At 40.9% G+C, this 13,727-nt stretch overlaps 1 protein-coding gene across 1 annotated transcript in view; it reads left to right on the top strand.

The window, feature by feature from the left end:
• The window catches only part of LOC119408382 (transcription factor COE3), a gene marked incomplete at its 3' end in the record, with an annotated part of 29,428 nt that extends 21,962 nt beyond the window's left edge, over positions 1-7,466 (top strand). Inside the window, 1 exon segment of the mRNA XM_037675185.1 lies at positions 7,393-7,466. Within this exon segment, the coding sequence (XP_037531113.1) occupies positions 7,393-7,466 (74 nt within the window).
• Positions 7,467-13,727: the final 6,261 nt, after the last annotated feature.

Below are 13,727 nucleotides of genomic sequence, written 5' to 3'. Positions count from 1 at the left end.
GGATTAATGTTAGTTCACAAACTGGTTTCTGAACAGCTTTTAAACTAGTCACCTGGTTTCTAAACTGGTTTCTAGACTGGGTTCCTGACATTAGTTCCCAAATTGGTTTATGAACAGGTTTTAAACTATGGTAGTCACCTGGTTTCTAAACTGGTTTCTAGACTGGGTTCCTGACATTAGTTCCCAAACTGGTTTATGAACAGGTTTTAAACTACGGTAGTCAACTGGTTTCTAAACTGGTTTCTAGACTGGGTTCCTGACATTAGTTCCCAAACTGGTTTATGAACAGGTTTTAAACTACGGTAGTTACCTGGTTTCTAAACTGGTTTTTAGACTGGGTTCCTGATTTTGTATTTTAACTAAACTGGTTTCTTGGGGTCCAAACCGGTTTCCAAACTAGTTTTTAGACTGGTTTCTAGACTGGGTTCCTGAGCTTAATGTTGGTTCACAAACTGGTTTCTGAACCAGTTTTAAACTAATCACAAACTGGTTTCCTAATTTGTATATTTCCTAAACTGGTTTTTTTGGGCTTCAAACCAGTTTCCAAACTGGTTTCTTGGTATCTATACTAGCTTCTAAACTGGTTTCCTTGTTTTCAGCTTGGGTTTCTGGTTTCTAAACTGCTTTCAATCTGGTTTCTTAGTTTCCAAACTAATTTCGTAAGAGTCATACTGGTTCCCAAACTGATTTCTCAACTGGTTTGTTGGGCTCCAAACTGTTTTCCAAACTGATTTCTAGACTGGGTTCCTGAGATTAATGTTGGTTCCCAAACTGGTTTCTGAACAGGTTTTAAACCAGTCACCTGGTTTCTAAACTGGTTTCCTGATTTGTATATTAATTCCTAAACTGGTTTCTTGCGCTCCAAACCGGTTTCCAAACTAGTTTTTAGACTGGTTTCTAGACTGGGTTCCTGAGCTTAATGTTGGTTCACAAACTGGTTTCTGAACCAGTTTTAAACTAATCACAAACTGGTTTCCTAATTTGTATATTTCCTAAACTGGTTTCTTGGGCTTCAAACCGGTTTCCAAACTGGTTTCTTGGTATCTATACTAGCTTCTAAACTGGTTTCCTTGTTTTCAGCTTGGGTTTCTGGTTTCTAAACTGCGTTCAGTCTGGTTTCTTAGTTTCCAAACTAATTTCGTAAGATTCATACTGGTTTCCAAACTGATTTCTCAACTGGTTTGTTGGGCTCCAAACTGTTTTCCAAACTGATTTCTAGACTGGGTTCCTGAGATTAATGTTGGTTCCCAAACTGGTTTCTGAACAGGTTTTGAACCAGTCACCTGGTTTCTAAACTGGTTTCCTGATTTGTATATTAATTCCTAAACTTGTTTCTTGCGCTCCAAACCGGTTTCCATACTGGTTTCTTGGTATTCAGACAAGTTTCCTGTGAATGATGTCTTTGATTTCTTCTGTTTGACTCAAGCAGTCACTCCGTAGTAGAAACTGAATTCTCCCTCAGATCTCTCAAACTCTTCTATCTTTTAAAGTTTTTTTTTCTCTAAGCTTTTTCATTTTGAACGTGTAGCCCCGACCTCCTCCTCTTCCTCATTACGTTCCTGAACTGGAGCGGCTCTGATGGGTTTTCCTTTCCAGGCGGTGTAACTCGGTCTTCAGCTCCCCGCAGATCCTCCCACCTTTCCGGTTTTCACTCACTCAGAACCCCCCCACTCCCACCCCCCGTGGGATTTGAACCTGTGAACGACTTTACCGCCAGCAAAAACCCACAAGTATTTCCAAATTCCTGTCGATCCAAACCTCCCAGCTTCCATCAGTTCTGAGTCCTCTTTTCTCCTGTTGTGGATCGCTGTGGGTCAGAAGCGTTCAGTTCAGGATTATTTAACTAAAAACACTCAATTCAAATCTTAATATTTATAATCAACACTGAAACAGAATGTTAAAATTGTTCTGTTTGACAACAAAACTGAAATACAAACGGACCACAGAATCAAAGGCTGGACTTCGTTTATGACCGGCTGTAGGTAAAAGGTCATTTCACATCGAGTCACTTTTTCAGAAACATTGGGCTCTGAGATCAGGTGATTTGACCTGACGCGTTGTCTACAACACGCGTGTTAAAGCCCCGGTCCTCGTCAGACACAAACAGCTCGGCCTGTCGGCACGTCCCCCGATCGATGTCTCAACCAGCCCTCCAACAAAGCGCCAGCCGATCAATAGGCTCTAATGCAGCATGGCGACGGCACACTGGAGACAATAATCCTGACACCTCCTCCTCCGTGACAAACTCTCCGCTCTCCACCTTCACCACGCCCCGTTGGTCCACAGTCGGACCTGACAGACGGGTCGGCTGGAGTCCCCGCGGATCGATGAGGCCCCTCTGAGCGCCTGTCAGCGGCCTCGCATCCAGCGAGGAGACGCATTAATGCAGATTGGACTCTGCAGCCATCGCCCAGTTTTGCATCACGGAGCTGAGGGCGACGCCGGCTTGGAGGTCTCTGCTGGAGGGCGTTTATGGAAAAAGAGCAAAAGCGTTTTGTGCTATAAATAAAAATGTCTTCTCGGATCTTTACAAATATTTAGGATTCATTAAATGTTCTTTTTTAATTGTCTTCCAAAGACTCCCTGCTGCTCCAGAAAAACACTTTGACAAATGTTGGTTTCCTAAAAAAAAAAAAAGAAGTTTTCTACCTTCAGTTTATTTTTATTCTCTGAATTGTCTCACAACCGCTAGAATAACCAATATTTTAAGAAATGCATAGTTTTAAGTTCAGGTTTATGTGTTTTCAAAGCATATCATAATAAGCTTTGAAAACACATAAACCTGAACTTTAACAAACAGTAAAACAACAAAACAGAAAAAAATAATGCTGTTGACCAAAGTGGTTTTTTTAAAAATAAAACATAAGATGGAATGAGACGACCTTGAAACCAAAGAAAAAAACAACAAAGGAAAATGGGCAAAACACAAAATAATAAATGGTAAATGGACTGTACTTGTGTATCACCTTTCTATCTTATCAAGATACTCAAAGCACTTTACAACACAATCTGTCCTCATTTACCCGTTCATACAGCACTCTACTAGATCTACACAAAGCTAATGGAACTAATCATTCTAAAGGGACTAATCAGAGATTTATCACATTCATACAATGATGGGACTCACATCGGAGACAATAAGGGGTTCAATGTTTTGCTCAGGGACACTTTGGCATGTGACTGCTGGTGGATTCGAACCCCCAACTCTTGCATTGGTGGATGACTGCTCTAACCACTCAGCCACAGCCGCCCCAAAATTATAGGAAAAAAACATCTACAATGAGTTTGTGTTTTTAAGACGAGAGCTAAAAACTACAGTCTGGCCTGGACCTCAGGACCACTAAAAGACCCTATTGTCTCCTTGATCCGGTCTGGACCTCAGGATGACTAAGGCTACGGAAAATGTGATCTAACGTCACGGCTAATGCGATTGGATCGATACTTGAGTTTGTTTCACCGCTCTCCTTTTTGGAATGAGAGCAACGTTCCGAAGGCATTAACAAATTCAAGTATCTCACAAAGTAAAGTCAGGTCCTCTGGATGGATTCTTCTTGTTGGAACATTTTGTCTTTAATTAAAAAAACTTTCAGTCTGAGGAGCTGCAATAAATTCAGTCTTATAAATAGCACCTTCTCATAGTGGATCAACCAGTTTGTTGTTGACATCCAGAACTAGCTGTTCACATGATAAATGAGGAGGGCTTCTGGGTCCCTGCTGACTTCTGGGAAATGTAGTACTTATGAGCAGCGATACAGAGTAGGCTTATGAGAGTGACGCCTGTCCAAAGTATTTTATTATTTCGTTAACTTTTTACAGTATCCCGCACTGTCCCAATCATGTAATATTAAAGTTGACGATGTCGTGTACGCTCCCCCCCCCCCCCCCTTTTCACTCTTACTTTGAAAAACCGCGAAAGAGCGAGTCCGCGGATGTCGAACCGCGAAGTAGCGATGGACTGCTGTAATGTGATTTTAATGATGATGTTGGATCTGAGCAAAAAAATTGGGATTGAGCGTTAAGACCTGCAGTGTGAACGTAGCCAAAAGACCCAGTTGTCTCCATAGACCGACCTGGACGTCAGGACCGCTCAAGTTGCCTCTGAAGCATCTCAGGAAGAATAAAACTTTTACAAACTTTCCAAACTGCCGTCACATAAAATGGTTAACTTAATTTTTAATATGCCTAAAAAAGTTTTATTTATTATTTGTTGTTGTGTTTTTTTTGTTGTTTTTTTACTTTTTATAGTCCTGAAAAAGTAAAATATTCAGAACTGAAAAAGCTTGTAAACATATTTGTTGAAAAAACACTAAGATTTGCTTTAAAAACACTCAATACCTGGTGGGAATTTTAACTGATTTTAATAATTATTTATGTTTCAAAGCAATTTGTAAGGTGTTAAAATGTCCGAGTTCTAATAGATAAACTAAACCGAGAAAGATCACAGAAATAATGAAAGCAAACATTTTACTGCTGTTAGAAATGTTCTCGCTGTACAGTTTTACAGCTCAAACTGGTAAATTTATGAAATGTTTATTTTTTTTTCCCAGTATAAATGTCTTCATGATGTTGTAACGTTGAAATTCACAGCAGCGATCTGAAAACTGATTTAAGGAGCAGAATCTGGACGTTAACCTGCAAACAGCCATGAAGGTGGACACACAATCTCACACTCCCGGGACTCGTACACCAGGAATGATGATGTATAAATATCGACCGCGAAATCTACAAACTGTATAATGTGCGTGCGTGTGTGTGTGTGTGTGTGTGTGTGTCTGATGCAATCCTCATCCCTCCTGGTCAAACTGGAGCATTTTAATCCCCAGGAACAGAGCCAGGATCTGGATCAATAATGCAGAAGTGGTCGTTATCCTAAAAGTATTGTTCCCGGGGGGGGGGGGGTGCAGGGTGGAGGTCTGTTTTTACTATAAAGGTGGATGATGTAGTGGTAGGCTATTGCAGGAAGAGTGGGGGTGGGTGGGGTTAAGAACACGCGCACACATTTATGCTTTTAGTGGAGTTCATTTACAATCGTTACAAAAACCACACACACTCGGAGATCTCTGCTGCCCTCATTGTGAGGGCGCCGTTCTTAACGAACCCCCTCCCAAACCCCCCGACCTGAATCCTGACACCAGGTCCTCCTAAAACTAAAGTCCTCAAAACGACCCCACGTTAACTCCAGTCCTCACTTCGGGGGGAAAGCCGGTATCCACACACACATCCACTCGCCTCGCTCAGCTCTCAGCGGTCATCCGTCATCTGGACGCTGACATGACAGCTCAGTGGGGGTGAGGAGGGGGGAGCGAGGAGGAGAAGCAGGGCGAGTTTCATCCTGGGGCGCCGCCCGCCATCTGGCAGGGAATTCTGGGAAGGCTGGAGGAGGCAGAGACCACCACACGGGTGAAGTGTGGGAGGTGTTGGTGGTTTGGGGCTATGTTGCTGTAAGGCTGGGGGGGGGGTGCCCAAACTCACCTGAACACCAGTTCTGACCAGCTGACTGGTTTCAGGTGGTCTCTAATAAAATAAAATAAAAACTGGTTGATCTTAAAATTCACCTGCAGTTTTCAAGATGTTTGAGTGGTTTCAAACTGAGAAAAGTATAAAATAAAAGCAGCTTAAATGTGCAATAAAATGACCAAGTTTAAATATTTCAGAAAAAGATTAAAACACTAAACAAATGAAAAAAATACCCAGCTTTAAGTTCAAGTTTATTGTCATTCGCATCACATGTGGCACATGAGGTGGATCAAAATTGTGTACACAAGGTCCCAGTTACACCCAAAATAGCAATAATATAAAGTATATCAAAAGAAGCAGTATACAAGGATCTAAGATATACGCTAAGCATTAACATTGTACATTAACATGGTAAACTAGTTTTACAATAGACGTGTTTCACGGGTGTGAACTGGCTTGTCCTTAGTGTAAATGTAGTTTTATTTCTGAAGTCAAATGTTACGTTTAATTTGATTTTGAACTGTTTTTTTCTGGTTCAGGTTTATTGTGTTATATTTACATGAATTAAACTGGTTTATTTATCCATCCATTATCCTTACCCACTCTGTTTATGACCTTTATAAACTGGTTTCTTAATAATCAAATACTGGTTTATCTTTGCTACAAACTGGATTATGTTTTGTTTACGTTTGTTTACTTCTGTGTACTTCATATTTCGTATAAACTGCTTTTTATTTTTGTGAACAAGTTTATTTTAGGCACGGACAAATTAATTTTATTATGCACTGATTTAAATTTGGTACAAACTGATTTGTATTTGGTGTAAACTGGTTTTTATTTCGTTCAAACTAGTTTAAATTTGGTACAGACTGATTTAAAAAAGGTGCAAACTGGTTTGTATTTGGCACAAACTGGTTTGTATTTGGTGCAAACTGGTTTAAATTGGATACAAACTTGTTTAAATTTGGTGCAAACTGGTTTGTATTGGTGCAAACTGGTTTGTATTTGGTGCAAACTGGTTTGTATTTGGTGCAAACTTGTTTAAATTTGGTGCAAACTGTTTTGTATTTGGTGCAAACTGGTTTAAATTTAATGCAAACTGGCTTAAATTTGGCACAAACTTATTTGTATTTGGGCACAAATACTATAAAGTGTATAGGTGTATAAACTGATTAATCTCTTGTTGAAACTGGCCGTTACATCCAAGACATTGAATAATAAATGTAGTAAACTGGTTTAACGATTTACTTGGAAACTTTACATTAAACTGTTTTGTTTTAAAGCTGGTGAAATGTTAAACCAGTTTTAGTGCAACAATCTAGTTTCTTGTAAATCTAACTGCTTTTAATGTTCAGCTGAATTAAAAGAGAAACTTGACTAAGGAGTAATAACTAATTTAAGCAAATTGGTTTAGGGTTGGGTACACTGGTTGACGTCCAATAAACTGGTTTATCTTTAACGTTTGTTTATAAACATCAAACGTTTTTAAATGTTCTCTAAACATTTTTAAAAACTTGTTATTAAACATTATTTTATTTCTAAATTGATTTTTAACTACCGGTACGTTTAAGCAGAGTCAACACACAATAGACTAGTTTATATACGAGGTAATCATGTTAACCTCCGACTAATCTGTTTTTATTGAACCAGTTTTTGACCAGATTAAACTGTTTTATATTAATGTTTTGTGAAATCATTCACACCTAAACTGGTCACAAGATGCTTTGACATTCACTTTAAACCGTTTATATTCAGAATAAACTGAATAATTTGCATTATACTGTTGTGCAACTATGGTTAATTAGTTTCCTTCAGTTCAGACAAACATGCAGAACTTTTAGAAAGAGTTTTCTGAAACTTGTAAGAAGTGATTTTTATATATAAATTTTTTTTTTCCCCTAAAAAAAAAGTGACTTTCTGTTTCTGTCCCGTCAGCCGATCCTGTACGAAGGTCAGGACAAGAACCCGGAGATGTGTCGCGTCCTCCTCACCCATGAAATCATGTGCAGGTAAAACCACTTTGGATTTAAATTCAAGTATTTGAGTTGAACTTTTTCACTGCGTTTGGATTTTATTTCCTGTGTAGGACCTTCTCTGGCCCAGTCCCCTGCGTGTCAGGACCAGTAGTCCTGCTGGGACCAAAGCTCGGTTCTTATACGGTGGAACGTCATTTTGCTGTTGGGTTTAGCGCTAACGTGTTAATTTAGTTCAGAAATCAGTATCGCAGACAGAGCAACAGGTACAAACTGTTTTGGAGTTTTGTTCTTCATACAGACAGAGTACACGCATACATAGACACTGTGTATGTTTATACAAAGTACATAAATACATACTTAGTACTTACTTGTGTTAAAGTACATGAGAGTACGTACGCACTCAATGTAAGCACATACAAAGTACATGCGCACATACGTACAAACAAGGTATGTGCAAATTTTGTATGTATTTATGTACTCTGTACATATGTGCATACTCGGTATTTGTGTATGTTATTTTTACTTACATACTTGCTATATACATACATACAGAGTACACATAGTACATATTGTATTACATACTCTGCATGTTTTTCTGTACGTACGTGTATACTCTGTATGCATGTACTTACTTTGTGTGTGTTTGTGTACTCTTTATCTATGTACGTACAGAGTATGTGCGCACATAATAAAGGTGGGTTGGGTCACCACAGGTGTTTCTGCAGGGCTGATGGTTTCATCCAGATCAGGTGTGGTGAGGTGTTGGACTTTCTGACTCGCCAGTAGAAACGGACCCCGAACGCTTCTAAAAACCATTTCTTGGTCCTAGTTGTGGTGTTGGTTGACCAGGACCAGGATTAGCTCCTTGAGTTTGTTTAGGTCAAGAACGGTTCTCCTTCCTGGAGGCTGACTCCAGACTCGTCACAGTGATGTCATCAGTGCTGACCTCGTCCAGATGAAAACACAACTTTTTCAAAACAACCGTGCAGTCCCTTCTAAAGTTATCTTCCTAAACACGGCACTGTTTTCAGAACCTTCTTCATCCACACGAAGATGCAGGAAGTGACCCAAAATGCAGACGACGATTACATGGATGTACATGTACATATACAGTAAAGTACATTTACAACGCAAACCAAATGTAAGACAAGTATTTTACTGTTCTGTGTTTTCGGCTTCATGTCAGGCGAGACTCTGTCTGACCGCCTGTCTCCGAGTTAAACTGTAATAAAACGTTGTTTTAAAAACACTTCGATCCGTTTGGCTCAGAGGAACCAGTGAGAACCGACAACATCTGCTTGTAGTTTTAGCGATTTTGTTTTATTTTTTGTGTGTGCGTTTCTGGACGAAACGAGCAGCTGTCGGTTTGTCGCTCGTCGCACCAATCAACACGTTTCCTGCCCTGCGTGTCTCTGCTGTCGTCTGCGAGTTAATGGTTTTACTGGTTCAGACCAAGGAGTGAGAAACACGACGAGTGTGTGTTCTGGGTGAAAATAGGACACACACACACACACACACTCGGAGCTGAGGTCTGAGGGAACAGACGTTTGGTTCTCCAAACAAAAACTCCATTTGTTTTTCCTGAAGCTTCGTGGTGTTGAACTGGTGCCAGTTCATTTTAACTGTTCTGTAGCTGGGTACTGGTACTAAATGGGTTTTATTTGCTCTAAACAGGCTTGATTGACCTGTAAATGGTCAGATGCACCTGGGGTTGGTCTGTAGATTGCTCCGCTGTTATTGGTGTAAACGTGCAGCAAACTGAGGGGAGCGTCCTCTAAAACTTTAGTTGTAAAAACCCAAAACACTAAATGAATGTTAAAATACCCGAGTTCACACGTGGAGGAGGCTGCGTGATATTTTCAGCTTTTAATTTTAGCTTGGTTTGTTTTGTGATGCAGGAGTTTCTCTTCGTTTTTTTGAAAGTGTATCTTTGTCCGTACATTTAAATAAATTGTGTGAAAATGTGCTGCTTTTCTGAACCCGTCTCTACGGCCCAGAAGTTTTATTAACCTGGGTCGAGGGTTAAAATATATTCTAGGTGGACGTGAAAGACTCTAGCTAAAATAATTTTTCTTCATCTTGCTGGCTTTTTAAGAGTCAGCAGAGCAGCTTGGTGCTTTTTGTCCCTGTAGACTTACCATAGCTTCCTTTAGTAACAAACATGTTGCAGTGAACTTGTCCGTTTTCTCAAATTTTCATCTTTTCGTTGCTGAACCCTAAAGAATATAAATGTAAATCATAACATTTCCATCCTCTAACTCTTCTCTGTGGTCGGGTTCTGGAGGTAGCAGGTCCAGAGGAGAAGCTCAGACCTCCCTCTCCTCGGAGACACGCTGAAAACCACCAAAGGGAGGCGTCCTAATCAGATGAACCACCTCAGCTGACTCCTTTCGATGCAGATGAGCATCAGTTCTACTCTGAGCTCCCCCTGGATCATGGAGCTCCTCACCCTGTGTCTCAAGTCTGAGTCCGGCCCCCCTATGAAGGGAACTCATTTCTGCCACTTGTATCCAGGATCTTGTTCTTTGGATCTAAACCTGACGACCACAGGTGAAGGCTGGAAATATAGATGGACCGGTAAATCAGAGTTGTGCCCTTCGACTCTTCCTCACCACGACCGACCAAAGCAACCCCCTCATTACTGAGGAAGATACCCTGATACGTCCATCTATCTTCCAGTCCATCCCACCATCACTCAGAATTGAAGACTTCCCCGACCCGCTGAGGGCATTTCACCCTCTTCCGGTTGAGAACTACGGCATCGGACATGTCGAGACAGACTTTAATGTCGACCTTTCATATACAGATGTACAGAAGTCCCTCGATTATCGCGGGGGTTACGTTCCACACAACACAGCGATAGGTGAAAAACTGCAAAGTAGGAACGCTAGATTTATTTTAGTATTTATATATTTTACGGCTTTGTAAACCCTTCCCACACCCTTTCAATGTTCTAAACTCTTAAACCTACGTGATTTTAACAACATACCTATAAGTACTGTACAGTACTGCAAAGTTTTACTCGCCAGCTCTGCAGAACAGCAGCTCGGTTCTGGTCGGGCTCGGTTCCAGTTCTGCAGACCTGCCATGCAGCGACAAAGCCCACCTCCTCGTCCAGTTTAATGTGCACGTGGATTATTGAGCTTTAGGATTATTTGTGACTTTGAGCTCAATAGACCGATCGTTACTTCCGACTTTACGTAGCAAAACTTTCCCTCCATTTCGGCAAAAAGCAGCAGCCAGAAGCACTGTTGGCTTCTGGGTAATGTAGTTCTTTTGACTGGCAAAACTGTGTAGAATTATTCAAAGAAAACTACAAAATGGTGGCACCTATTAGAAGTATTTTTTTCATTAACTTTTTATCCTGTACTGTCCCAATCACCTGAGTAATATTAAAGTTGACAATTGTTGAAAAACCGCAAAAGTCAAACTGCGAAGTGGCGAGGGACAGCTGTAATCACAGTTATAAATAAGCATGTACGTAAATACGTTTTGTAACTGCGATGCACAGCTGGAACATCTGCCTACAGTAGTTAAATGAAGAATGATGAGGAGGATTATGGCCGAACCCGAGGAGCTCCCACCATTTTGGTGAACCTCATCCACCTGACGTGAATAATTAATTAGTAAAATATTTAATAAGTTTCATGGTTTATTTGGCACAGTCCTTCACCTCAATCACAAATTTATGAATTCGATATTTAATAAAAAAATATTTTTAAATTGAAGTAAAAACTTTTGACTTCCAGACGTACTCGGTCATTTTTTTTAAACGTGTTCATTCTTTTTTGTTTGAAATGACTAAAGCCTAAAATGTTTCATGACGGTCTCGTGAGGTAAAATAATAAAACATTTGATTAGTGTCAAATTAATCCATTTCACAGTTTATTACTATTATTAATTTGGAGACATTCACAGGTGCGCAGACTGAGAGCAGGTGAGGTAAAACCTGACCTGGAGCTCCAACAGGAAGTTTACCTGAAAGAATTGGGGACGAATCAAAACAAATGTTAAATAATAGAAAATATTTGACCAATTATTCGACTATCAAACTAATTACCGTTAGTTGCAGATGTATTCATATTAACAGCTCAGCATCAAGGTCGCATGTCAAAACCGGGCATTTCTGTGTGGCGTTTACATGTTTACATGTTTACATGTTTACATGGCTGTCTGTGTCACTCTGTGGTCCTGTGATGAGCTGGAGTCCTGTCCAGGCTCTAGTCCACCAATGGAGACCGACACCAGCTCCCTGCGGCCCTGAAACAGTCTGGATGGTTCAGAGCTGCAGTCGATACGTGACGGAGTGAGTTTATTACCCATCATCCTCCCTGATGGATGTTTGTTTCCACCCGTTAATGAGTGAAGGATCAGTCCATCTGAGACCGTCCCAGGTGAGGACGTCTTTAACGGCGTCCCTGTTGGTTAGTCTACCTCGATCGTGCACCTTTTGAGTTTAGCAGCTGCTTTTTGGAGCTTAATGACCAGAAATAAACTCCTGTTGTGTTTTTAAAATAAAGATTTTCTTTTTATTTTTTACAGATTTTTTTTGTTTTAGCTCCTCTGGAAAAAAAGGCTGCTCTTTACAACCTAAAGTTATTTGTTTTGTTTTAATTAGTTGATCTTCCTTCCATTTATCGATCCACTTCCTGCAGCAGGGCCATGTTGTTTATAGTGATTCATTAATGGTAATAATCTGAATTATTGTTCGATGGAGCTCAGAGAGAGCAACAAAATATGATATAAATGCCAGGAAATTCATGCAGTTGATCAATAATTCAAGGCCTCATCAGCCCGAGCATTTCTCGTGCATCGATCTCGTGCTGCTCATAACAATGATGAAAGTGGTGTTAAATTAAATTCAGAGCGGATTTAAAAACAAAAACAATCAGTGTTTCTGCAGAAACCCTGAAGGAAAGAACTGATTCTTCTGACAGCTGAAGAAACCAACGCAGCTGCAGGTTGAAAACTTTTAATTTGAAGGAAAAGTTTCAACGTTTTCCTGAAGAAGCTGATATCAGCTGATTCTTTTGAACCTTGGGTTGTTAGTTTTTGTGAAGTTCAGGGATTTTATTTTATTTTATTTTTACGCCTCCACTTTTAAAGCTGATGATGGGGGTCGTCAGGTTGGCATGTTGACGCCGCCCGCAGGCTCCCGGAGGCCCGGCCCGGCTGCCAGGCTTTGGCCAGCATTGAGGAAATCCCTGTGCTCACTGAGAGGAAGGCGGCGTTCAGGTGGCTGTTGGCCACAGAGACGTCAGGCTGCTGCCGAGGCGTTTAGGGCCTACGGGTAATTACAGCACTTTGAAACAATCGGACCATCCTGCTCGGTTCTATCTGGATCAGAGCACCGCTCCGTTCTCGGGGTGGATTCACCTTGAGGTGACGTTTGAAGCTGCTGAGCTGTGACGACGATGGTGATCCTGTAGCTGAGATAGTTTGTGTAAAACAAGGTTTTACGACCAGAACCGACCCAGTGTTTCTGCAGACACTGACTGAGTGACGACAACAAGATGTCGGGTTGTTTTGTTCCAGCTCCATAAACAAACAAAAACCAGAGACTGAGTCTCAGTCTCGTGCCAGGGTCCTTGTGTCTGGTCTCTGTTGGGTCCCGTCTGGTCTTGTGACATGTCTCTGTTGGATCCTATGCCAGATATTCTTCCGGGTCTCAGTCTCATGGCCTCTTGTGTTGGGTCTTGTCTGGTCTCATGTCAGGTCTCGGTCTTCAAGGTTCTTTATTGTCATTTGCATCACATGTGGTACACGAGGTGGAATGAAATTGTGTACTCAAGGTTACAGTTACACTCAAAAATAGCAAAAATATAAATTGTATTAAAAAAAAAAAAAAGAAACCGTATACAAGGATCTAAGATCCTGGAAAAAGGATGTTAGAAATGCAGCTGCAGGAAAAAGACAGAGGAGCTATATGGATGCAGTCAGAGAGGACATGGAGAGGACAGAGTGAGATGGAGGAGGATGACTCGCTGTGGCGACCCTGAAGAGGGAAAGCCGAAAGAAGAAGAAGATACAAGGATCTAAGAGATACGCTAATGTAATATAATACTGTGTATAAACAGCAGCCTGAACACGAGTCTGTTGTGAGCAGATGGGTAAGAATGTAGCAGCTTATGGGTCAGAAATCTGCAGCCAGGTCTTGTCAGGACTTGTGAAATCTTGTATCAGGTCTTGTTTGGTCTCATGCCAGGTCTTGTGATGGGTCTTAGTCTCATGTCCTCTTGTGTCCGGCCTCTGTTGGGTCTTGTGGCCTCTAGTGCCAGAGCGTGTGTTTGGCCT

This window comes from Nematolebias whitei, chromosome 4 (assembly GCF_014905685.2).
Source record: "Nematolebias whitei isolate Nwh7 chromosome 4, NemWhi1, whole genome shotgun sequence".
NCBI classification, from domain to species: Eukaryota; Metazoa; Chordata; class Actinopteri; order Cyprinodontiformes; family Rivulidae; genus Nematolebias; species Nematolebias whitei.
This window is presented reverse-complemented; position numbering and strand designations above follow the sequence as displayed.